Source organism: Lonchura striata, unplaced genomic scaffold (genome assembly GCF_046129695.1).
Source record: "Lonchura striata isolate bLonStr1 unplaced genomic scaffold, bLonStr1.mat Scaffold_99, whole genome shotgun sequence".
NCBI lineage: Eukaryota > Metazoa > Chordata > Aves > Passeriformes > Estrildidae > Lonchura > Lonchura striata.
Genome location: NW_027461193.1, coordinates 671,981 through 697,409, shown reverse-complemented (window position 1 = coordinate 697,409; position 25,429 = coordinate 671,981). Strand labels below are relative to the sequence as shown.

The 25,429-nt window shown below is 52.1% G+C and overlaps 2 protein-coding genes across 2 annotated transcripts; both read left to right on the top strand.

Annotated features, from left to right (window-relative positions):
* Positions 1-3,368: 3,368 nt before the first annotated feature.
* Positions 3,369-4,354, top strand: LOC144248873 (olfactory receptor 14C36-like). Its single transcript, XM_077790851.1, has one exon. It carries the CDS (start codon positions 3,422-3,424, stop codon positions 4,352-4,354), a length of 933 nt encoding a protein of 310 aa, XP_077646977.1. The 5' UTR covers positions 3,369-3,421.
* Positions 4,355-17,272: 12,918 nt separating this feature from the next.
* LOC144248875 (olfactory receptor 14J1-like) lies at positions 17,273-18,214 on the top strand. The gene has a single exon (XM_077790853.1). It carries the CDS (start codon positions 17,450-17,452, stop codon positions 18,212-18,214), a length of 765 nt encoding a protein of 254 aa, XP_077646979.1. The 5' UTR covers positions 17,273-17,449.
* The last annotated feature ends 7,215 nt before the right edge of the window (positions 18,215-25,429 follow it).

Here is a 25,429-nt window from a genome sequence, read left to right as displayed (position 1 = left end):
CTATTTTAGAGGTGGTAAACTGACTGAAAATTTTAGGTTTTTTCTCTTTACATTGTCAGGTTTTATGGAGAGAGGAAGTGTTCTGAAAGTTTTGTTCTGATTCTTATTACTATTTCTTTAGTTATTGTTAATACAATTTTATTTATACACTTTTAAAATTTTGAAACCACTTTCCCTTTCTTCTAATCCTATCTCACAGCTGGAAATGAGTAAGTATATTCTAGTGAGTGCACTGGTAATTAGCCAACACTGAATACAACACACTCATTGAAGCATTGGCTGAGAAATCTCAAAATGGTGAACCAAAACCACTACAGAAACTTCCTGACAAACTGCACGAGAGCAGAGAGAAATTGAGGCAGAGCCATGGTTTGTCAGGACTTGCTTGATCCTAATGAGCCCCGTGGTGCATTTGGAGCTGAGCCCTGGAACCTCAGAGCCTGAGAGGAGATTGCACAAACCTTTCCAGGAGTCAAAGTCAGAGGAAAACCCCAAAGTGGTTGGAGTCTAAAGCATTAATGGGAACCACAAAGGTCCATCTATAACACAGGCTCTTCATGGAGTCCTTGGAGGAGAGAACTGGAGGCCAGGATGGCACAAAAACTTCTCAGAGACTGAAAATGGCACAAATAACTCTCAATGTGGAAAGGAAAATCCAAAGAACCTTACAAAAGTTAAGAATCTCAAAGTATTCACGAGCCCAACTGAGTGCCTGTACAAAGCTCTCAAGGGAGTCATTAAAGCAGATAATTGGGGCCATGATTGCACAAACCTCTCACAGAGTCTGTAGCAAAAGGGAAACACCAAGTACCTTAAACCAACTGAAGTACCTTGAAGCATTAATGAGCCCCTATGAGTGTTGCTCCTGACAAAGCCTCTCCAGGGACTAATTACAGCAGATAATTGGAGGCCAGGATTGCAGAAAGCTCTCAGAGACTGCAAGGCAAAAGCAAAACCCAAAGTCCTTTGAAAAACCTGCAGTCCCTGGGAGCATGAAGGAGCCCCCAGGGCCATTCCTGACCAAGGCTCCACAGGGACTCCTTCCAGCAGATCCTTGACCCCACTGGGATGTGGGCCAGGGGGGATGCTGAGGGCAGGACCAGGGGCTGACAGTGCCCAGCCTGGCTGGGGCTGTGCCAGGAGGCCCCAGGGCCTCAGGACAAGGTGTCTCCTCACAGCCCTTGGTGGCACAGACCCTGCTGTGCCCCAGGGCACCAAGACTTGGCTTCTCTTTGTCCCCACCTGGCATCAGTGCCTCCAGTTCTCTGCTCTGCCTGGGGCCTGGGGACACTTTCTCAGTCGTGTCCCTCAGTGGGACCCATTAAAAGTCCAAGAAACTTTGGAGTTGGATTCTGACTTGGAGTTCTGAAGAGGTTTCTGCACCTCCTTCTCAGGGCCTGATGTTCAGGCCCTGAGCACAAAGCCCCAGAGGGTCATTAAAGTCCTTGTGCTGTGTCTGTGCTGCTGAGCTGGGCTGGGCTCCTGGCACAGAGGGTGATCCTGGTAACCAAGCAGAGCTTCAAAAGCACATTTCTCTTGCTGAGCAGCTCTTCTCCCAGCCCAGCAGGGCTGGGGCACTGCCTGCAGCCAGCGCGGGCCCAGCACAGAGGCACAGAGAGCTTCAATCAGTCAGGGCTGGGAAGGGGCTGAGAAGTGCCTGGGGCAGAATCACTGCCAGCCCTTGGCACAGGAACCTCTGGCTGCAGGACAAGGCAGCTGCAGCTCCTGCAGTGATCTCCTAAAGCTGGAACATCCCAATGCCCACAGCCCCTGTGAGTGCATTCTCTGCTCATCTCCTGTGCAGAGCAGCCAGGGGTGCCCAGGGCTGTCCTGCAGAGCAGGGTCCTGCAGCCCAGGGCGCTGTGCTGGGCCAGGGACTCTGCTGCCTGCCAGGGACAGCTCTCAGCCGGCCCTGGAGCTGCTCCCAGCGCTGGCCAGGAGCTGTGGGGGGAAGGAGCCACCCTGAGCAGGGCAGGTGCTGCTGCTGAGAGGGGCTGGCTGGGGCAGGGCTGCTCCCAGCTCCAGACCAGCCTGGACACAGCTCCGGAGGACACTTCCCAAAGAAGGTAAGCCTGGGATTGCTGTAAAGATCAGGAGCTTTTCTGAGAGTGTTTTCAATTTCCTGCTTGTAGAAGGATGGGAAAGACAAGGTTGCTGACAGAAAGATTTTTGCTATTTATACATTTTTCATATAGCCATAGCTATGTAAAAAAACTATTATATACTTTTTAAATTATAATCCTAATTTTATTCTATTAAATTCTTAATTAACTCTATTAAGCTTCTATTATATACTTCTATCACTATAATCCTTAATTAACTCTAGTACATTTCCTAACCTTGCTCTTAGATTTTAGAACAATAAGCTGACTATCTAAATACATTCCTGAAATACTGTATAGTCTTATTATCAAGAAGCAGTCCTGAAAGAAGAACATTTTGCATTTTGACCGGAATGTGAGCAGTCATAACAAAAATTGGGGCAAAGAAGCCCTTGGACCTACTCCAATGGGTTGACCTATTGGTGGGCTACTGGAGCAACGGAATCTTCTCCTGGATTCCCCTGTTAAATATCCTAATTAATCAAACGCAATAAATTGTTGAAATCAGTGGCTGGGTGTGCCCCATCCACACTGGAAGCTAACAATAAAGGTCTGTTTTTTAACTTACAGTTCTAAAACTTTTGCAAGGAGGTTTTTTTTCTCTTTTGATTACAGACACAAGTGTATGAGAAAAGCAGAACAGGAATTGTAATCCCAGAATTAAAGAATATTCTGAGGTGAAAGGGACACACAGGATCATTAAATGAATGTTTGAAAATTTACAGAGACTCCAGAACTGTGACTTTGGCTGGTCAGTCTCAAGGCACATCTCAGGAGGGGATGTCCAGGCCCAGGGAGATGCTCAGGGAAGCAGAGGGGGCTGAACAGAGCAGTGCTGGGGGAAGAAGCCCATCCAGCCCCTCACCTTCCCTCAGCCACATGGAATCCTTTGCCTCTCACACCTCTCACTGGCAAACTCTGAGTGCAGCAGGAATGCTGGGGAGTTCTGACCTCAGAAGGCCAGAAATGGTGAGTGGGTAGGAAAACAATTCCTAAAACCAACTCCTGCCATCCTTTAGACCTGGAAGCGCAGATGGTACCAAGACTTTCTGCATTTAGAAGTGATTCCCCTGACAAATCCTGAATATCCAGCCTTGTCCCTCTGCCACATGGCCACAAACCCATGACAGCGGGGCAGGGATGGCTCCTTGAGAGTTCCCACACTTAGCTGGGTAAAGGTTTTCCCGGAGCAGGAACCAGGGCCATTCCCTGCAGCAGGACAGTCTGAAGGGAATGGCCCAGGTTTAGCTCCAAGCAGCCTCTCCTGACTTGTCCCTGTCCTTTCTCCATGAACAGGTGCCCATGTGCAGCCACAGCAGATGTCCAACAGCAGCTCCATCAGCCACTTCCTCCTGCTGGCACTGGCAGACACGCGGCAGCTGCAGCTCCTGCACTTCTGCCTCTTCCTGGGCATCTCCCTGGCTGCCCTCCTGGGCAACGGCCTCATCATCAGCGCCGTAGCCTGCGGCCACCACCTGCACACGCCCATGTTCTTCTTCCTGCTCAACCTGGCCCTCAGCGACCTGGGCTCCATCTGCACCACTGTCCCCAAAGCCATGCACAATTCCCTCTGGGACATCAGGAACATCTCCTACACAGGATGTGTTGCTCAGGTTTTTCTGATTATCTTCTTCCTTGGATCAGAGTATTTCCTCCTGACCATCATGTGCTACGACCGCTACGTGTCCATCTGCAAACCCCTGCACTACGGGACCCTCCTGGGCAGCAGAGCTTGTGCCCACATGGCAGCAGCTGCCTGGGCCAGTGCCTTTCTCTATTCACTGCTGCACACAGCCAATACATTTTCCCTTCCCCTGTGCCATGGCAATGCCCTGGGCCAGTTCTTCTGTGAAATCCCCCAGATCCTCAAGCTCTCCTGCTCCATATCCTATCTCAGGGAAATTTGTCTTCTTGCTATTAGTGCCTGTTTATCACTTGGCTGTTTTGTGTTCATTGTTTTCTCCTATGTGCAGATCTTCAGGGCTGTGCTGAGGATCCCCTCAGAGCAGGGACGGCACAAAGCCTTTTCCACCTGCCTCCCTCACCTGGCTGTGGTCTCCCTGTTTGTCAGCACTATTATATTTGCTCACCTAAAACCCCCCTCCATCTCCTCCCCATCCGTGGATCTGGCCCTGTCAGTTCTGTACTCGGTGGTGCCTCCAGCCCTGAACCCCCTCATCTACAGCCTGAGGAACCAGGAGCTCAAGGCTGCAGTGAGGAGACTGATGACTGGATGCTTTCAGGAACATTAAACTGTTGGCCAATTTCTGCAAAACACTTGTAATAAAACTCATTTTTGATACTTATTGTTGGTTTCATTTTGGACTTTCTTTGTTTTACATATTAATGTTGCCACAAAAAATGCCATTGTTTGTGCCATTTCTTATTTGATTCTCTCCACTATCCATGTAGCCACAGACTGTGTCAATGAGGGGCTGCGCTCTCGGTGGCTTTCAAGGAACTAAAGGATCTCCCAGCAAAGTTTTCTGCAGATATGCTCTTTTATTGCCTTCTCTGGAGCTGCAGCAGCAATGTCTGTGTGCAGAGCTGGGGCAGATCAGTGCTGGCACAGCAGTTCTGGTCCTTCTGGCCACACCATTCCTGATCCAGGCCAGGAGCCATTGGCCTTCTTGGCCACCTGGGCACACTGCTGGCTCATGTCCAGCCTGCTGTCCATCAGTCCCTGCAAGTCCCTTTCTGCCTGGCTACTGTCCAGCCACTCTGTCCCCAGCCTGTAGCACTGCAGGGGTTGTTGTTGCCAAAGTGCAGGACCCGGCACTTGGACTTGTTAAACCTCACCTTGTTGGATTTGGGCCCTGGATCCAGCCTGTCCAGGGCCCTGTGCAGAGCTCTCCTACCCTCCAGCATATCAACACTCACATCCAGCTTGGTGTCATCTGCAAAGATGTCCTTGGTTCCAAGGGGCCCCTCTGTGTCACAATGTCCCTTTGGTTACACCAGGCTCTGCACTGTCACACTGGTCTCCTTGGTTCCATGGGACCCCAAAATGTGACAATGGACTCCTTGGTTCCATGGGCTTCACGGTGTCACAATGTTCTCATTGGTGCTGCAGTTTCACAGTGGTCCCTTTGTTCCATGGGGCCCCAGGGTGTCACAAAGGCCCCATGGTCACATGAGGTCCCACACTGTCACAATGCTCTCTGTGCTTCCACAAGTCCCCTCAGTGTCACAATGGACTCCTTGTTTTCATGAGCCCACACAGTGTCACAAGGGCCTTCCAGATTCCCTGAGGCCCCAGAGTGTCACAGTGGCCCCTTGGTTACACAAGGTCCTGCAGTGTCACAATGTCCCCTTGGTTCCATGAGGCCCCACAGTGTCAGAATGGCCCCTTGGTTCCCCTGGGCCCTGGACTCTCCCAATGCTCTCCTTGGTTTGGCAGTGTCACAGTGGTGAAACCCCTCGGTCACACGAGGCCCCGCAGTGTCACCATGGCCTCTGTGGTTCCACCAGGACCCAGTGTCACAGGGACTCCCTGGTTCCCTTTGGCCCCTGAGCACCACAATTGAGTCCTGGTTCTATGGGGCTGCACAGTGTCACCATGGTCCTCTTAGTTCCACGAGGCCCTGCAGGGTCACAATGCCTAAGAGTGTCCCAATCATCACAGAATGACAGAATCAAACAGGCTGGAAAAGACCTTTGGGATCATCAAGTCCAACCAATGCCCTAATACCGCCTTGTCACCCAGACATGCCACTGAGTGTCACTGGAGAGAGACAATGGCTCTGCCACCTCCCCCTGGCCTGCCCATTCCAATGCCCACTCACCCTTTCTGTGAAGAACTTCTTCCTCTTGTCCGGCCTAATCCTCCCCTGGTGCAGCTGAAGGCTGTGTCTTCTTGTCCTGCCCTCCAGCAGATCCACACTCACACCCAGATTGGTGTCACCTGCAAATCTGGGGATGGTGGGCTCGATCCCCTCCCCCAGATCATCAGTGAAGATGTTAAACAGGACTGGGCCCAACACAGATCCCTGGGGACAGCACCAGGGACTGGACACCAGCTGGGTGCAGCACCATCCCCACCCCTCTTTGGGCCCAGCCTCCAGCCAGCTCTTCCATCTCCCAGCCAGGAGGGAACCTGCCCAAGCCGTGGGCTGCAGCTTTTCCAGGGAATGCTGTCAGAGACAGTGTCCAAGGCTTTGCTGAAGTCCAGATGGACACATCCACAGCCTTTCCCACATCCACAGGTGGGTCACCTGGTTATAAAAGGAGATCAGGTTGCTCAGGCAGGACCTGCCCCTCTTAAATTCACGCTGGCTGGCTCTGACCCCTCGGCCATCCTGTGGGTGCCCTGTGGTGGCTCTCAAGGTGATCTGTACCAAAACCTTGCCGGGCACCGAGGTCAGGCTGACAGGCCTGGAGCTCCCCAGATCCTCCTTCCAGCCCTTCTTGGGGATGGGCTCACACTGGCACCTCCAGTGCTCTGGGACCTCCCTGGTGAGCCAGGACTGATGGTAAATGATGGGGAGCAGCTTGGGGAGCTCATCCACCAGCTCCCTCATCCCCCTAGGATGGATCCCATCCCATCCCATCCCATCCACCTGTGAGCATTGGAGTGGCTCAGCAGGTCACCAGCTGCTTCCTCCTGGATTACAGGGGGCTGTTCTGCTCCCTGTGCCCATCTACCAGCTCAGGAGAACTCTTGTCCTGAGGACAACCTGTCCTAATATTGAAAATTGAGTCAAACAAGGTGTTAAGTAGCTCAACCTTTTCCTTATCTTTAGTTACTCTATTCTCCAATGCATCCAGAAAAGGGTAGAGTTTCTCCTTATTCCACATTTTGCTATGAATTTATTCATAGACACATTTTTTATTATTTTTCACAGAAGTGGCCAGGTTAATCTCTTATTGAGATTTCACCTCTTTCCTTTATTTTCCTGCATGACCTAACAACATCCTTAAACAATTCCTAAGCTGCCTGACCTTCTGTCATAAGTTAATGCACCTTCTTCCTTCCCTTGAGTTCCCACAAAAGATCCATGAGCAACCAGGTCAGTAATTTTCCTCACCAGCTCATCCTTTGCCACACTGGGACACACTGCTCCTTCCCCCTTAAGATTACTCTCTTGAATTGTGTCCATCCTCCCTGGACCCCTTTGTTTTTAAGGGTTGTTTCCCATTAAAAAATCCGTACCTGATTCAGTACTCCTGGGGACCACCTGACAGGTGCCACTGACCTTGGCATGTTGAGGGCTGCTTCTTCTCTTTCCCTGAAGCCCTGGGGCTCTGGGCTATCCTTTCTATTGGAGAGAATTCTTCTTCTCCTTCAGGGACCCCAGGACAAAACCAGGATTCCTTCTCCAAATTTCCTTATATTTCAAGGATTGTTCCCAGATGAAATCTGCCAGGAGAAACAACTCTGGCTGCCTTGGCCACCCAGGGGCCACCTCTTATCTGCCTTTGAAACTCTTGGACCATGTGCTTTTCTTTCTTATGGGAAGAAATCATCCATCTCAACTATGCACCCATGGCCAAAATTTGACATCTGCCTCCAGAATTTCCTATATCCAAGGATAGCTCCCAGACAAAAGCAGCTAAGATAGGTCAGAGACATGTCTGGCTGGCCTTGGCTTCTGAGGGCTGGCACTCATCTGCCTCTGAAACACTGAGGCCCTGTGCTTTCCTTCCTTTTGAAAAGAACTCTTCTTCCTGTCCAGGAACCCACAGCCAAAATTGAGATTTGCCCTCTAAAATGCCCTGTGTCCAAGGATAGCCCCTAGATGAAAGGTGCCAAGGTCTGGCTGGCTTGGCCTGCCAGGAGTCACCTGGCAGGTCTGGCTGATTTTTGGATGTCAAGGGCTGCCTCTCTTTAGCTCCTGGAGCACTGGGGCTCTGTGCTGTCCTTTGTATGGAAAAGAACTCTCTGTCATTTCAGATGCCCATTGCCAAAACTGACACTCTGCCAAAAAATTTCTGATATTCAAGGGTCTCTCTCAGAACAAAATCTGGCAGCTCTGGCTGGCCTTGTCCTTTTGTGGTCACCTCTCATCTGCCCCTAAAATAGTGGGACTCTGTTCCTTCATTCCTATGGAGAAAAACTGGTCTTCATGGCCAGGAACCATGGCCAAATTTAGAATTGGCTACTTAGCCCAGCCAGAGTCACAGAACTATCTGCAGGCCCTGGGCAGATATTGACTCTGCCAGTGCTGCCATCCTCCCTCCAGTGAAAGAAAAGGACAAAGGGCAGGTGTTGGAACTCAAAATTTCTCTCAGACATTTTTAGAGGTTCCAGGCCTTGGTCAGAATCATTTTAGACCCCAGCAGGCAGCTGCAAACAGCTCTGATTTTGAGTTTGAGACATGGAATGAGTTACCAACTTTGGAGGTGGAACAAACAGTCACAAAGTGTTAGATAGTACAGTAAAAGTAGTTATAAAGTAGAGGGGAAATTTTTTAGCATTGCACAGGGGCGTTTTAGCACCTGTACGCGGGGGGGTTTACTTTGTACATGGGGGTCAGAAGTTCTAAGATGGAGGAAAGTGGGCTGATCCTGTTCTTCCTCCTTCTTTTTCCTTGCCCCCATGTTCTTGGTGATGCTGGCACTTGTGGATTGGTTTAGAGTAGAAAAGCACCTTGTAACATAGGTAGTAAGTATTGAGGAAAAACTGTAAACATATAACACGTAATATATCATATAAAAGATAGCAGCAGCCAGGGACGGGGGGAGAGAAGAAGAAGACAGCAGACAGAGAGGATGTTAGGGGTGTGTGTGTGCCTCTGCCTGGGCTGCTGACCAAACCGCAGTAGCCAGGGAAGACGATCTTTTAGATAACTCACAATAAACTGCCTTGAGACTGAACAACAAGAGACTGCGGAGTTTTCCTTTGGAAGCACGGGTTGGAGGAGAGACTTTACCACCACACAAGACCCCTGACCAAGGCTGGGGTTCTCACAGCTCATAGAGTTTCTGTAAATCCCCTTCTCCAGCCAGCTGTTGGACTGTAAAATCTGGCCCATTTGCATCTTGAGTATAAGTCTCTGAAATGTTTTTAATTGTCTTTTCCAATGCCTTTCCAATAGCATATATTCTGCCAGGGAAAGAAGGCAGTGGGAAATGTTTTTAAAGTCATGAGGTACCAAAATATGTGCTGAAAAGAGAGCTTCCAGGAAATTTCTGAAAATATGTGAACTTCTACCATGTTCTTTGGCTATATTTAATAGTTGTATCAGTTCTTTATTTGTGTTAGGTTCCCACGTTGTTTTAGTGGTGGCCCCACCTCTTTTCCCCTTTATATAAATTGCTGGGAAGGCAGAAATTCTCTGAGCTAGTTCCCAATCCCCTGCCTGCGTCGCTTCCATTTTGATTAGAGCCCATGGATCAATGTCCTCTGTGTCAGAATCAGACTCACTGTGCTCAAACGAGGAGTGAGAGAGAGCAGGAGGTGCACTGCGCTTTTTTTAGCGTGTTGGACAAGGGTTTGCAGGGGTGTGGGGGCTGGACAGAGTGCGAGGGGGCAGCTGGCTGGGCTTGGCTAGAGGGAGGCAGCAGTGGAGCGGCGATGGCAGCGCCGCTGTGGCGCAGCCTGCGCAGGGCTGAGGTGCGTGGGGAAGCGGGGTGCCCCCGTGGGGGTCTCGGAGGTGCCGTTCGGGGGGCGCTGAGGGTGGGTGGGTGGGTGCAGCGCTTGGGGAGAGGGCACGGGAGGAGCGGGGCAGAGGAGGCGGTGGGGCTGGGGGAGCTGCTGCCATCCCGGCGGGGCTGGGCGGGCAGGGGTGGGAGCGGGCTGGGGAGAGCCGCAGCGGGGCCGGGAGGCACGGCTGCAGGGCTGGGGCAGTCACGGGGGCTGCGCGGAGGTTTTGGAGCGAGGCAGGGCGTTCCCGATGGAAACCGACGCAGTTACAGCCGAGCACTGAGCGGGGCACGGGGCGCGCAGCGCGCCGCGTGTTGCGGGACCGGGAGCGGAATCCGCGCCTGCCGCGGCCGAGGGGGAGCCGGGGGATGGGTGGGCTCCACGGACCCCGCGGGTGGGTGGGTGGGACAATTTCCGTGTTCCCCGTCCCGGGGACCGAGAGAGGAATGTTATCTGGCTAATCAGCATTTGAAGGGACAGTGTCTGTTGAGAAAGATAAGGGTGGGATTTCCTCAGCAGAGGGAAGCTGCAGAGAATTTGTCTTTTAGACTGCTTTAGTAATTGAGTGAAATAGGGGTAGAAACTTAGGTACAGAAGAGTTTTCATTAGTTTGGAAAGCGTATATTAGTGTCCCTACTGGTCCCAAAAAGAATCTAAACCAATAGTGTGTGTGTTAGTATCTGGAAACTGGGAAATTATCTATTCTATTCTATCAATTTTTTCAAGTTAGTTTTTGAAAGATTGCCTTTAGAGAAAGAAAAGCTGTTAGCAGATAGGATTTCTAGGATTTGTAAATATAAGTCTCATTCTGGGATCGTTTTAATTTACTAAATTTTGATCCCATTTCAGTATAGTTCCCTTTGCCCCCACAGCAGTAAAAAAAAAAATAATAAAAAAAAAAAATGACCCAAGATAAAAGCGTGCAAAAAGGCTATTTTAAACTCAAACTTCTTCAGCCAAATGTAGATCAAAAGTACTGCTGGGTGAGTGGTATGCAGTCCAACTCCTGAGGACCTTGTCCCAGATTGCGATGTGCAGATTCGTTGGACACCTCTTCAGATAACTTCTTCTATAATGGAGGAGTTATCTTCCAGGGGTCATAGTGCACCTGAGGCAGTAACGATTCACAGGGAATGCTGCTCTCAGGGGTGCCAGGATGCCAGTGCTCCCTTCAGGCGTAATGCGGACTGGGGCTCAGGGGTCCATCTGACCCCCGGGCTGCCGCTGCCGTGGGTGTCCTGGATAGCACTGCGCTGTCAGGCTCAGCCTGTCTGGGTCCCTCGGTTCAGCTCCCAGCCACGGGCAACTTAGCGAGCAGCTCTGGAGTGATTTCAGCTCTGTGAGTTCAGCTCTCAGTGATTTCAGCTCTGCGCTCACAAGTGCCTCTGGCAGACACACAGGGATAGAGAGAGAAGGCTGTATGCAGTTCCACAGCAATGTCCTTTATTGCCAGCTCCTCTGAAGGGATGCAGTGTCAGTTCTTCTGCCGAACTGGACAGAAATGGGTGTTTATATAGGGTACTGGGGTGCTGGAAATTGTCCAGTCACCACAGCTGGGAAGAATACAACCCAATAGCCTTACAGAGAGATAACAAGGGTCTGAATGCAGAAAAGGGGCTACTTTGCTCCCATCACCGTGACTCGGCATTTCTTATCTTAGGTGAGTGACTGCCAGGGAGGCCTTGCAGGGCCTCAGACTGCTACAGTGACACTACAGAACCTCTTGGAACCACGGGTCAGTTGTGACAATGGAGATCCAAGGACACCACGGTGACACTGCAGAACCTCATGGAACCAAGGGGCCATGGTGACACTGTGCTGCCTCATGGAATCAAGGACACCACTGTGAACTCAGAGACCCCAAGGAACCAAGGGCCCATGGTGACCTTGTGCAGCAGCAGTGTCACAGAGGAGCCATTGTGACACAGCGAGGGCACACGGAGCCGAGGGACCATTGTGACACATCAGGGCTTTGTGGAACCACAAAGCCATGGTGACACTTCAGGGCCTCATGGAAGCACGGGGCCATTGTGACACTGTGGGGTCCCACACAACAAAGGGAACATGGAACAGGTCTGGCTGGCTGGGCCTCCTGGGGACCACCTGACAGGTCCGTCTGACCTTGGCATTTCAAGGGCTGTTTCTCATATGCCCTGAAGCACTGAGGCTCTGGACTTTCTTTCCCATGGGAGAAAACTGTCCTTCTCCTCCAGGGGACTATGGCCAAAAGTGGGATTTGTTCTCTTAATTTCCTTATATTTAAAGGATTGTTCCCAGATTAAATCTGCCAGGAGAGACAGATCTGGCTGCCTTGGCCCCCCAAGGGCACCTCTCATCTGCATTTCAAACACTGGGATCATGTGCTTTTCTTTCGTATTGAAAAACAAATAAATCCATCTCGACAAGGCACCCATGGCCACAATGGGGCATCTGTCACCATAAGTCCCTATATCCAAGGATAGCTCCCAGAGAAAAGCTGCCAGGACTGACAAGTCTGGCTGTTCTTGGCTTCCTGAGAGCTGGCACTCATCTGCCTCTGAAATACTGGGACTTTGTGCTTTCATTCTTTGAAAAAACCTCATCTTCATGTCCAGGTGTTCATTGCCAAAAATGAGATTCCACCTCCAAAATGCCCTATGTCCAAGGACAGCCCCTAGACGAAAGGTGTCAGGAGAGACAGGTCTGGGTGGCCTGGCCTACGGTGGCCACCTCTCATCTTCTTCCAGAACACTTGGACTTTGCACTTCTCTTTCCTAAAGGAAAACTGGCCAAAACTGGAATTCCACCTCCAAAATTCCAAACATCCAAGGATGTTGATTTCACAAGTGAATCAGCCAGGAGAGAGAGGTCTGGCTGCCCTTGGCCTCTTGGGGGCTGCCTCTCATCTGCCTTTGAAACATTGAGGCTTGGTGCTTTCCTTCCTATGGCAAAGAGCCCTCATTATTGTCTACAAAGAAATGTGCAAAACTGGGGTTTTACCTCCAAATTTCCATATATCCAAGGGTTGCTCCCAGCCAAAATCTGCCAGTACCATCAAGCCTGGCTGGCCTTGGCCTCTGGTGGCTGCCCCCACCACACTGGGGCTCGGTTCTTTCCTTCCCATGGAGATCACTGTGACACTGTGGGCACCTCATGGAACCAAGGGGCCATGGTGACACCGCGGGGCTTCATGGACCTAGAGACCATTATGACTCTGTGGGGCCTTGTGGAACCATGGAGACCATTCCGACCCTTCAGGGGCTTGTGTCACCAAGAGGGCATTGTGACACCTCAGGGCCTCCTGGAAGCAAGGGACCATTGGGACACTGTGGGGCCCCATGGAACCAAGGGAACATGGACCAGGTCTGGCTGGCTTGGCCTGCCAGGGGCCACCTGACAGGTCTGGCTGACCTTGGGATGTCAAGGCTGCCTCTCATCAGCTCCTGGAGCACTGTGGCTCTATGATTTCCTTTGTATGGAAAAGAATATTTTGTCATTTCAGATGCCCATTGCTGAAACTGACACTCTACCAAAAGTATTTCCTATATTCTAAGGTATGTCTCAGAAGAAAATCTGGCAGCTGTGGCTGGCCTTGTCCTCTGGTGGTCACCTCTCATTTATACCTAAAACAGTGCGGCCCTGTTCCTTCATTCCTAAGGAAAAGAATGGGTCTTCGTGTCCAGGAACCATGGCCAAATTTAGAATTGGCCAATGAGCCCGGCCGGGCTCACGGAACCATCTGCAGCCCCGGGCAGATATTGACTCTGCCAGTGCTGCCATCCTCCCTCCAGTGAGAGAAAAGGACACAGGGCAGGCACACAGAGGAGCAACATGGACACACCAAGGGCAGGGAAGAGGAAGTTGAGTCCCAGATGGGAGGGATGAGGAGATGCCTTGATCTTGGGGCTGTAATCCTCTGCTAAAGCTATGGAGAAGGATGTCATGGATACATCAGACTCTCTTTTTCCCAATAAGGCATTGAAAAGCATGGGGAGATGACTTGTTTCAGCAAAGGCCTCCGTGCTAAAGTAAGTAAATGTTGCAGTAGCTGTGATCCTATGAGAAGTATGAACAGACAAAGAGCAGAGTGATGAGAACCTGTGCCCTCAGGGAGAGAGGAAGATCTCTGTTCCCAGAGATGAAGATGATTTCAGAAATAGATGAAGAGATCCTTTGCTCTTAAACAGCAAATCTTGAAACTAATACCCCATTAGCTGACATGGCCCATAAACACAGCTGTGGGAAAGGCTGTGAAAAAATGGGAGGGACTTCACAATTGCAGATTTTTCTAGGCAGCTGTTATTCGTGGAAATGAAAAGCCATGAGATAGCTGTTTTGTTGTGGAGAAGTCTCCATAACATTAACAAGAGGAACACCTCTCCCTAAATGAAGTGAAGACAGACTATTCTAGAGGTAGTAAACTGACTGAAAATTTTAGGTTTTGTCTCTTTACATTGTCAGGTTGTATGGAGAAGGAAAGTGTTCTGACAGTCTTGATCTGCTGCTTATTGCTCATTGTTTTAGTTACTGTTAATAAACTTTACTCTTAAAGTTTGATCCCACTTTGCCATTTTCCTAATCCTACCTCAGAGGAGGAAATGAGTAAGTATATTCTAGTGTGTGCACTGGTAATTAGCCAACACTGAACACACCACATCAATTAATGCATTAACTGAAAAATCTCAAATTGGCAAACCAAAACCACTACAGAAACTTCCTGATTAACTGCTTCAGATAAGAGGGAAACCAAGGCTGAACAATGGTTTGTCAGGACTGGCTTGATCCTAATGAGCCCCATGCTGCATTTGGAGCTGAGACCTGGAAGCTTAGGGCCTGAGAGGAGATGGCACAAATCTTACAAGGAGTCAAATGCAGAGGGAAACCCCAAGGAGTCTTGAATCACTAATGGGACCCACTAAGGTCCATGCCCAACACAGGCTCCACATGGACACCTTGGAAAACAGAATTGGAGGCCAGAATGGCACAAAAACCTCTCAGTGTGGAAAGGAAAATCCAAAGACCCTGAAAAAAGTTGAGTATCTGAAAGTATTCATGAGCCCCACTGAGTGTCAGTACAAAGCTCTCAAGGGACTCATTAAAGCAGATATTGGGGCCATGATTGCACAAACCTCTCACAGAGTCTGTATCAAAAGGGAAACACCAAGTACCTTAAAAGAACTGAAGTACTTTGAAGCATTAATGAGCCCACTGAGTGTTGTTCCTGACAAAGCCTCTCCAGGGACTAATTAAAGCAGATAATTAGAGGCCATGATTGCACAAACCTCTCAGAATCTGCAAGACAAAAGCCAAACCCAAAGTCCTATGAAAATCCTGCAGTCCATGGAAGCATGAAGGAGCCCCCAGGGCCATTCCTGACCAAGGCTCCCCAGGGACTCCTTCCAGGAGATCCTTGAGGCCACTGAGATGTGGGCTAGGGGCGATGCTGAGGGTAGGACCAGGGGTGACAGCCTGGCTGGGGCTGTGCCAGGAGGCCCCAGGGCCTCAGGACAAGGTGTCTCCTCACAGCCCTTGGTGGCACAGACCCTGCTGTGCCCCAGGGCACCAAGACTTGGCTTCTCTTTGTCCCCACCTGGCATCAGTGCCTCCAGTTCTCTGCTCTGCCTGGGGCCTGGGGACACTTTCTCAGTTGTGTCCCTCAGTGGGACCCATTAAAAGTCCAAGAAACTTTGGAGTTGGATTCTGACTTGGAGTTCTGGAGAGGTTTCTGCAGCTCCCTCTCAGGGCCTGATGTTCAGAGCCTGAGCACAAAGCCCCAGAGGGTCATTAAAGTCCTTGTGCTGTGTCTGTGCTGCTGAGCTGGGCCGGGCTCCTGGCACAGAGGGTGATCCTGGTAACCAAGCAGAGCTTCAAAAGCACATTTCTCTTGCTGAGCAGCTCTTCTCCCAGCCCAGCAGGGCTGGGACACTGCCTGCAGCCAGCCCGGGCACAGCACAGAGGCACAGAGAGCTTCAATCAGTCAGGGCTGGGAAGGGGCTGAGAAGTGCCTGGGGCAGAATCACTGCCAGCCCTTGGCACAGGAACCTCTGTCTGCAGGACAATGCAGCTGCAGCTCCTGGAGAGATCTCCTAAAGCTGGAACATCCCAATGCCCACAGACCCTGTGAGTACAACTCTGAGTATTTCTGGGGCAGGGCAGGTGAAATGATCATGACGCTCTGACATGCTGAGGGCTTCTTATCTGACATATAATATTTCCAAGAAAGGGATTTTGATAAAAGTGAGGAAATTTCCGATGACTTCGTATTCAGTTTCCTAATATTGGAGAATGTCTGGGTTAGGGGGATAAATATTAAAGATTTATTATGAATTATTAACAATGAAATTTGGCAAGTGCCTGAGGCATCCAAATTTTTGCTTTTAGTGATCAGTAGGTTCACAGGAGATCCCTAATGTACTTTCAGCCTCTCTGCCCGTGGACAGCAGCAGCAACACCTTTCCTGGATCCATCAGGCTCAGTCTGAGCTGTCCTTTCTCCAAGCTGCAAACAGAACCTGTCCCCAGCCAGTGCCCTGCAAACAGGCAGGGTTCTGTCAGGCCAAGTAGAGTGCACAGATATTTGGGGTGTGGGAATGCTGGCACAGAGAGATGAGGCACAGGGAAACACCTGCAGGAGGAAAATCTCCAGGAAGCAGAGAGAAGATCAGGGAAGGAGAGAAAACAAAACCCAGAAATACTGTGGCAGGGAGAGTTTAGAGATGCCCAGAGGATCCCCTCCAGTGCAGCCCCTCCCTCTGCACAAGCCCCCTCCCTCCTGTGCCCCAGCCAAGCCTCTGCCCTCAGGGCCGGGGCTCCAAGGCGTGCAGCCCCTCCTGTGCAGGCAGAGCTGCAGCAGAGCCGTGGGGCAGCTCTGCAGCCCCGGGCCCATTTCCCTCTGCAGAGCACAGGGCTGGGAGCAGCTGCCCGGCACTGGGGGCTCTGGCAGGGGCACAGCTGGCTCAGGGTGACACAGCTGTCCCCAGAGCCCGGGTCTGGGCAGTGCTGGCAGTGCAGCCAGGGAAGGAGCTGCACCTCCCTTCATCCAGTGCCATCAGAGGGACACTTGGAAGTCTCCCTGAGATTTCAGTCCAAGCTGGGAGCTTCAATCAAGGATGCAAACCTGTCCTAGAGCATCTCTGAGTTATAAGATTGATGGGAAAAGGCAGAGGTGGGTGAAATGAGCAATGTGAGTCCTTGCCTACAAATGTGGAGCTGAGCTGTGGTGGATCCATCTGCTCTCAGCTGTACCTGGGGCATTTTTAGGGAAAATGTGGAAAGGTGATCATCCTCCCCCAGAGAAAGGTTAAAGCCCAGAGAAATTCAAAAGAGGTCAGAATGAGAGAGCATCTCCCCTCACTCTCCTCTCATCACTTCGCCGCACAGAACTTATTCTGTTCTCCCTGACTGCAGCAGAAATGCGGAGGGTTTCTGATTTCCAGGAACAGCAGGACTGATATAAGGGTGTTTATGAAGAAAACCCCAGAAGTGTAGAACACAAAATGCTGTCTATGTGTGTTCCAGGGGAGGGGGTTTGGGAAATGTCTTTGATTTTTGTTACAGGTAACGCCTCTAACTCTTCACTGTAATTTTCTCCATGAACAGGGGCCTATGTGCAGCCACAGCAAAACAGCAGCTCTATCAGCCACTTCCTCCTGCTGGCACTGGCAGACACGCGGCAGCTGCAGCTCCTGCACTTCTGCCTCTTCCTGGGCATCTCCCTGGCTGCCCTCCTGGGCAACGGCCTCATCATCAGCGCCGTAGCCTGCGGCCACCACCTGCACACGCCCATGTTCTTCTTCCTGCTCAACCTGGCCCTCAGCGACCTGGGCTCCATCTGCACCACTGTCCCCAAAGCCATGCACAATTCCCTCTGGGACACCAGGAACATCTCCTACACAGGATGTGCTGCACAGCTCTTTTTCTTTCTGTTCTTCACTGGAGCAGAAATTTCCCTCCTGACCATCATGTGCTACGACCGCTACGTGTCCATCTGCAAACCCCTGCACTATGGGACCCTCCTGGGCAGCAGAACTTGTGCCCACATGGCAGCAGCTGCCTGGGCCAGTGGCTTTCTCAATGCTCTCATGCACACGGCCAGTACATTTTCCCTGCCCCTGTGCCATGGCAATGCCCTGGACCAGTTCTTCTGTGAAATCCCACAGATCCTCAAGCTCTCCTGCTTCAAATCCTATCTCAGAGAACTTGGGCTCATTGCTGTTACTATGTCTTTTGGATTTGGTTGTTTTGTATTCATTGTTTTCTCCTATGTGCAGATCTTCAGGGCTGTGCTGAGGATCCCGTCTGAGCAGGGACGGCACAAAGCCTTTTCCACCTGCCTCCCTCACCTGGCTGTGGTCTCTCTCTTTGTCAGCACTGTCATGTTTGCTCACCTGAAGCCCCCCTCCATGTCCTCCCCATCCCTAGATCTGACAGTGTCAGTTCTGTACTCGGTGGTGCCTCCAGCCCTGAACCCCCTCATCTACAGCCTGAGGAACCAGGAGCTCAAGGTTGCAGTGTGGACACTGATGACTGGATGTTTTCAGAAACATTAAACTGCCAGCCAGTTTCTGCATATCACTTTTAATAAAACTCATCTTTGATATTTCTTGGTGGTTTCATTTTGGAGGTTCTTTTTCTTTGTTTTATTTTTTTAATCTTGTCCACAAAGAAAACCCATTCCTTTTGCCAGTTCTGATTTTGTTTCTCTCCACCTTCCCTGTGGCCACAGACTGTGTCAATGAGGGGCTGCACTCTTGGTGGCTTTCAAGAAACTAAAGGTACCTCAAGCAACGTTTTCTGCAGAGATGCCCTTTTGTTGCCTTCTCTGAAGCTGCAGCAGCAATGTTTGGGTGCAAAACTGGGAACAGATCATTGCTGGCAAAGAAGCTCTGCTCCTGCTGGCCACACCACTCCTGATCCAGGCCAGGAGCCATTGGCCTTCTTGGCCACCTGGGCACACTGCTGGCTCATGTCCAGCCTGCTGTCCATCAGTCCCTGCAGGTCCCTTTCTGCCTGGCTGCTGTCCAGCCACTCTGTCCCCAGCCTGTAGCGCTGCAGGGGTTGATGTGACAAAATTGCAGGACCCAGCACTTGGACTTGTTAAACCTCACCTTGTTGGATTTGGGCCCTGGATCCAGCCTGTCCAGGGCCCTTTGCAGAGCCCTCCTTTGCTCCTGCAGGTCAACACTCACATCCCACTTGGTGAACTTCTGCAAAGTTGTCCTCGGTTCCATGGATCCCCTCAGTGTCACAATGTCACTTTGGTTAAACCAGGCCCTGCACTGTCACACTGGTCTCATTGGTTCAATGGGGCCCCAGGGTGTCACAAAGGCCCCATGGTCACATGAGGTCCCACACTGTCACAATGCTCTCTGTGGTTCCACAAGTCCCCTCAGTGTCACAATGGACTCCTTGTTTCCACAAGCCCACACAGTATCACAACAGCCTTCCAGATTCCCTGAGGCCCCAGAGTGTCACAGTGGCCCCTTGGTTACACAAGGTCCTGCAGTGTCACAATGTCCCCTTGGTTCCATGAGGCCCCGCAGTGTCAGAAGGGCCCCTTGGTTCCCCTGGGCCCTGGACTCTCCCAATGCTCTCCTTGGTTTGGCAGTGTCACAGTGGTGAAACCTCTCGGTCAAACAAGGCCCCGCAGTGTCCCCATGGCCTCTGTGGTTCCACCAGGACCCAGTGTCACGGGGACTCCCTGGTTCCATTGGGCCCCAGAGCACGACAATGGAGTCCTGGTTCTATGGGGCTGCACAGTGTCACCATGGCCTCTGTGGTTCCACCAGGACCCAGTGTCATTCCAGTGTAATTCAGTGCCTAATACCGCCTTGTCACCCAGACATGCCACTGAGTGCCACTGGAGAGGGACAGTGACTCTGCCACCTCCCCCCTGGCTTGCCCATTCCAATGCCCACTCACCCTTTCTGTGAAGAACTTCTTCCTCTTGTCCAGCCCAAACCTCCCCTGGTGCAGCTGAAGGCTGTGTCTTCTTGTTCTGCCCTCCAGCAGATCCACACTCACACCCAGCTTGGTGTCACCTGCAAATTTGGGGATGGTGGGCTCGATCCCCTCACCCAGATCATCGGTGAAGATGTTAAACAGGACTGGGCCCAACACAGATCCCTGGGGGACAGCACCAGGGACTGGACACCAGCTGGGTGCAGCACCATCCCCACCCCTCTCTGGGCCCAGCCTCCAGACAGCTCTTCCATCTCCCAGCCAGGAGGGAACCTGCCCAAGCCGTGGGCTGCAGCTTTTCCAGGGAATGCTGTCAGAGACAATGTCCAAGGCTTTGCTGCAATCCAGATGGACACATCCACAGCCTTTCCCACATCCACAGGTGGGTCACCTGGTTGTAAAAGGAGATCAGGTTGCTCAGGCAGGACCTGCCCCACTAAATCCACGCAGGCTGGCTATGAGCCCTCGGCCATCCTGTGGGTGCCCTGTGGTGGCTCTCAAGGTGATCTGTTCCATAACCTTGCCGGGCACCGAGGTCAGGCTGACAGGCCTGGAGCTCCCCAGATCCTCCTTCCAGCCCTTCTTGGGGATGGGCTCACACTGGCACCTCCAGTGCTCTGGGACCTCCCTGGTGAGCCAGGACTGATGGTAAATGATGGGGAGCAGCTTGGGGAGCTCATCCACCAGCTCCCTCATCCCCCTAGGATGGATCCCATCCCATCCCATCCCATCCCATCCCATCCCATCCCATCCCATCCCGTCCACCTGTGAGCATCGGAGTGGCTCAGCAGGTCACCAGCTGCTTCCTCCTGGATTACAGGGGGCTGTTCTGCTCCCTGTGCCCATCTACCAGCTCAGGAGAACTCTTGTCCTGAGGACAACCTGTCCTAATATTGAAAATTGAGACAAAGAATGTGTTAAGTAGCTCAACCTTTTCCTTATCTTTAGTTACTCTATTCTCCAATGCATCCAAAAAACGCTAGAGTTTCTCCTTATTCCACGTTTTCCTATGAATTTATTCATAAACACATTTTTTATTATTTTTCACAGAAGTGGCCAGGTTAATCTCTTATTGAGATTTCACCTCTTTCCTTTATTTTCCTGCATGACCTAACAACATCCTTAAACAATTCCTAAGTTGCCTGACCTTCTGTCATAAGTTAATGCACCTTCTTCCTTCCCTTGAGTTCCCACAAAAGATCCATGGGCAACCAGGACAGTAATTTTCCTCACCAGCTCATTTTTTGCCACACTGGGACACACTGCTCCTTCCCCCTTAAGATTACTGTCTTGAACTGTGTCCATCCTCCCTGGACCCCTTTGTTTTTAAGGGCTGTTTCCCATTAAAAAATCTGTACCTGATTCAGTACTCACCAAATCTGCATCCGAAATAGGCCAAAGGCTGCCCTTCCTCATTCCAGTGTGGAAGTTTTGTTGCTGCCCCTCCTTCTTTCACAGATCATTGAAAACTTGATTATTTCATGGTCCCTGTGCCCCAGGCAGCCTCCGACCCCCACATCTGCCACCAGCCCTTCTCTGTGAACAGCAGCAGACAGAGGTTTCCTTGGGAGTGGAGTGTTACCAAAAATTCAGTAAAACAGAAAACTCCTTAACACCAGTGCAGCATTAAGAAGCAGCATTCTTTATTCAGCTGGATGCACGGGGGATAGCTCCTCCCAAAGCTGAGCATGCTGAGTACAGGAAAGTTTCTGTTCATATTCTGTACTTTGCACACATATTTCTTGATTGTCCTGGACTAAACACACATCTGATTATCATTTACCCAAAAATCCCCTCCCCTTTACCCATGTGTTCCTCTGTCCTGGGGGTCTCTCTGGTGGTCCCTGGTCATCATGGACCCCAATGTTCCCGTGGTCCTGGCTGAGCTGGCAGGACACTGAGGCTGGTGAACTTCCAGTTCCCCTTTTCCCACAGTGGGCATTGTGTGGTTGCCATAGGCCTGGGGTTTTGGAGAACAAGCTCCAGTTGTCAGCTCACCTGGTGGAGACAATTTATCATCTGGTCACATGAGGTCACAGAGTGACCTATGACATCACAGGTGTGATCTATGACAGAATGGTCCATGACATCATAGAGTGGGTTATGTGAGGTCATCAAGAAGTTATGATATCATAGGCCATGTCTGTTATATCACAGAGTAGGCTTTGATATCACAGAGCTGGCTGTGACATCAGAGACCAGCTGTGTGACATTACAGAATGGTCTGTGACATCACAGGGGGCTGTGTGACATCCCAGGAGGGCTCTGTGAGGTCACTGGGTTGGTCACTCTGCCCCAGCTCCCCCTCACAGTTTCTCCCAACAAGTCCAATGCTGTTCATGCCCAGCAGGGTCCCTGTCCCCTGGTATCCCCCCGGTCCCCCTGGAGCCACAGCCTCCACCAAAGGATGTTCCACAGGATCCACCCCAGAGCATGTCATGGAGAAAAGGGGCCAGGGCTGTGTGACCAGGACATCAAGGACGTGGATTATCCAGGTCCCTGTGGTCTGGGTTGGGTTCCCCAGGGCAGGAAAGATGTCTGGCAGCTGGAGCAGGGTTAGGGAAGGGCCTCCAAGGTGGGATTGGAGCACTTGGGCTGTGAGCAGAGGCTGAGGGAGCTGGTCTTGTCCAGCCTGGAGCAGGGAAGGCTGAGGGGCTCCTCATCCCAGCCTGGCAGTGCCAGCGAGGAGGGGATGGAGAACACAGAGCCAGGCTCTTCACCGGGGTGCCTGGTGGGAGACAAAATCTAATGGGAGGAAGGGGAAAGAGGGGAGATCAGCCAGGCCAGGAGGAGATGAAATGAGTCAGGCTGGTTTCAGCATTTCCTCAACACCAAAAGCAACCTGACCTCCCTTCTCCATCCACCACTGACAGCTTTGCACATCAGGAATTGCCTGAGCTGGTTTTCCCCCACTCCAGGACAAGCATCCTGATACAAAAATGTAATTGTGTTTATACCTATCACAGAACCATGTTTGTCTAAAATCAATTTTAGTATGGAAATCCCTTGTGGATGGTGGACTCATTCAGATGCTGCTGGGGTGATGCACATAGCTCAGGGAAAGGAGTGATTGTTATTAAATTGTTCATCTGTGGTCTGTTGGCCATGAAGAGAAACTTTCTGTGCCTCTGAGTCTCACCAGTTCCTGACCCCGAAGGACACAAACCTGATGAGTTGTGGTTCCCACTCCAGTGGTGGCACTGGGCCCTCCCTCCATCTCCAGAGCAGAGCTCCCTTGTCCCAGAAAGTCCCTGGCAATGCAGGGATGAAGGGAACAGGACAGGCTGTGGGGATCAGGGGCAGGGTACGGCCAGGGATTTGGGGTGGTTGTGAGCCCAGGGCAGGACCCAGCCCTTGGCCTTGGTGAACCTCATCCCATTGTCCTGGGCCCATGGCTCCAGCCTGTCCAGATCCCTCTGCAGAGCTTCCTGCCCTCCAGCACAGCCACACTCCACCCAGCCTGGGCTCACCTGGAACTGCCTGAGGGTGCCCTCGATGGCCTCATCCAGATCAGCAATAAAGAGATTTCACTGACCTGGCCCCAGTCCTGAGCCCTGGGGACACCCCTGGATGTGACTCCATTCCTCAGCTGCTCTGAGTGCCAGGGCTTGGATGGGGGAATTGGTGGGGAGGGGTAGGGACAAACTGTTATTGATTGTCAGCCATGAAGGGTCCTGATTTTCATATCTGTTTAGACTGCATTAGGAGGGGCTGGGGGTCAATGTCAATTAGATATTTCTGATACCAATCCATAAACAGAAAAAGAACAATTCTCTCTGCATTGTTTTCAAAACAGTATATTCACTTTAAGTACCCTTTTGAAATCTGTCTAGTTAACCACAGAAGAACTGAAGACTTCAATTATTCTCAGAGGCTTTTCTTGTTTTGAACAAATGTTTATGATCTTTTCTCACTGAATTCCTGAAGCGAAGATCTCAAGAAAGAAGAGGCCTCTGGAGTAGTAAAATTCATCACCAGCCTTTAAGTGGCTGAGGATGCATCCCCATCAGAGCAGCAATGAGCAGCAATGGGCACAGCTCTGTGGCTGCCCCAGCTCTGGGATGGGCCCTGGGCCTGGAGCAGGAGCAGCTCTGGAGGGCCCCAGGGCCAGGGCTCTTGTGCTGGCCTGGGCAGATGGGATGGCAGGAGGGGCTGCAGAGCTCTCAGCACCTCAGGCAGAGGGGAGCAGGGCAGCCAGGGAGCTCCTTTGGCCTTGGCCAAGCCCCTTCCCCCATGGTGGGGCTGAGTCCTGGCTGAGCTGCAGCTGCTGCTGTGCCCTTGGCAGGGGCTGAGGCCGTGGGGCAGTGCCCAGAGCAGCCTGGGCTGAGCAGAGCTGTGGGGCCAGAGCCGGCTGGGCTGTGCTGGGGAGAGGCCCTTGGTGCTGCCCAGAGCTCAGGGCAGCTGGCAGAGCTGGCAGGGAGCTGGGCTGGGCTGGGAGAGCCTGGCACAGAAACCATCAGTGTCCATCTCAGCCTGGCTGAGCGGGCAGGGGCAGGACTCAGCCCAGGCCTTGTGGGGCAGGGCCAGCGCCTGGGCAGGCATTGAAAACAGGCAAGAGCCCCAGAGAGGAGGCTGCTCTGTGCCCTTGGGGCACGGACAGAGCAGGGAGGGGCCCAGGACATTTGTCAGCGCCAGCCTCTGTCTGTGCCAGCCCTGGGCAGCCCTGGCTGCTGAGCCCAGCTCTGCCCTGGGCTGAGTTTGGCTGTGGCCCAGCTCCATCCTCCTGCGGGGCTCAGGGCCTGTTCCCGGCCATGGCCAGCCCTGGCCGCCTCTCTGCTGGCCCCGAGGCCGGCAGAGCCCGGGCAGGGCTGTCTGTGCAGCCCCACAGGTGCCACGGGCTCTGCAGGAGCTGGCAGAGGCTGCCCAGCAGGGAGGCCATGGGGCACAGAGCCCCAAGGCTGCCCAGGGCCCCACGGCACAGGGGCCGTTCCCAGCCGCAATGCTCCTGTCCTGGGCTGGGCTGCACAGGGGCTGTGGCACCATGGCTGGGCCAGCACAGGGCCACCGAGGGGCCACGCAGCCGCTGCCGGGGCTGGCAGCAAGGCCGGGCACAGACAAGGAATTGCTGAGCATGGCCTGCGCTGGCCAGGGCTGCCTGTGCCCAAGGCAGAGCTCAGCTGCCCTTGGGGGCTGCAGGAACACTCAGGAGCCCAAAGAGCCTCCATGGCTGTGCTGGAGACCAAGGCTGGAGGAGGGAAATGCAGGGCTGCTGTGCCATGGGGAGGCCATGGAATTCCAGCACACACCTCAGCTCTCTGATGGTCCCGGCACCGTGCTGGGCCCTGTTCCAGACTGGAGCAGAGCAGATGTTGATGGCACAGGAGCCCTGCGGGGCTGGCAGGGACCTGCAGCTTGCAAGGTGCTCTGCTCTCCCTCAGCTCCTCTCGGAGAGATCCAATCCCAGCTTGGCACCTCAGGGCACAAGTGGCACTGCCCGTTCATGGGCACACAGCTGATGTCTGCCTGGAAGGGGGAAAAGGTTTTAATACTTGTACTTTTCATATTATGAAAGGAAATTTTTATTATCTGGGTTACTTCAGTCCTTTAAAAAATGGCAGTTTTCCCCCCCCCGAGCAGGAATTTTCTTCAAGTGTAGTAATGGCAGGAGGAGAAGTTACTGACATTGCCTTCTACTTGTGTCACCAATATTCTGTTTATTCTTTCCTCTCCCTCTTCCTTCAGGTGTTTCCATCTCTCCTGTTTAAATGGCCTTGTCTAAGGACATCTCTTCACTAGCCCAACTGGATCTATGTCCTTCCTGCTGCTCCCAGATTTCCTCCACCTGATGCTTTCTGGTCATTCAA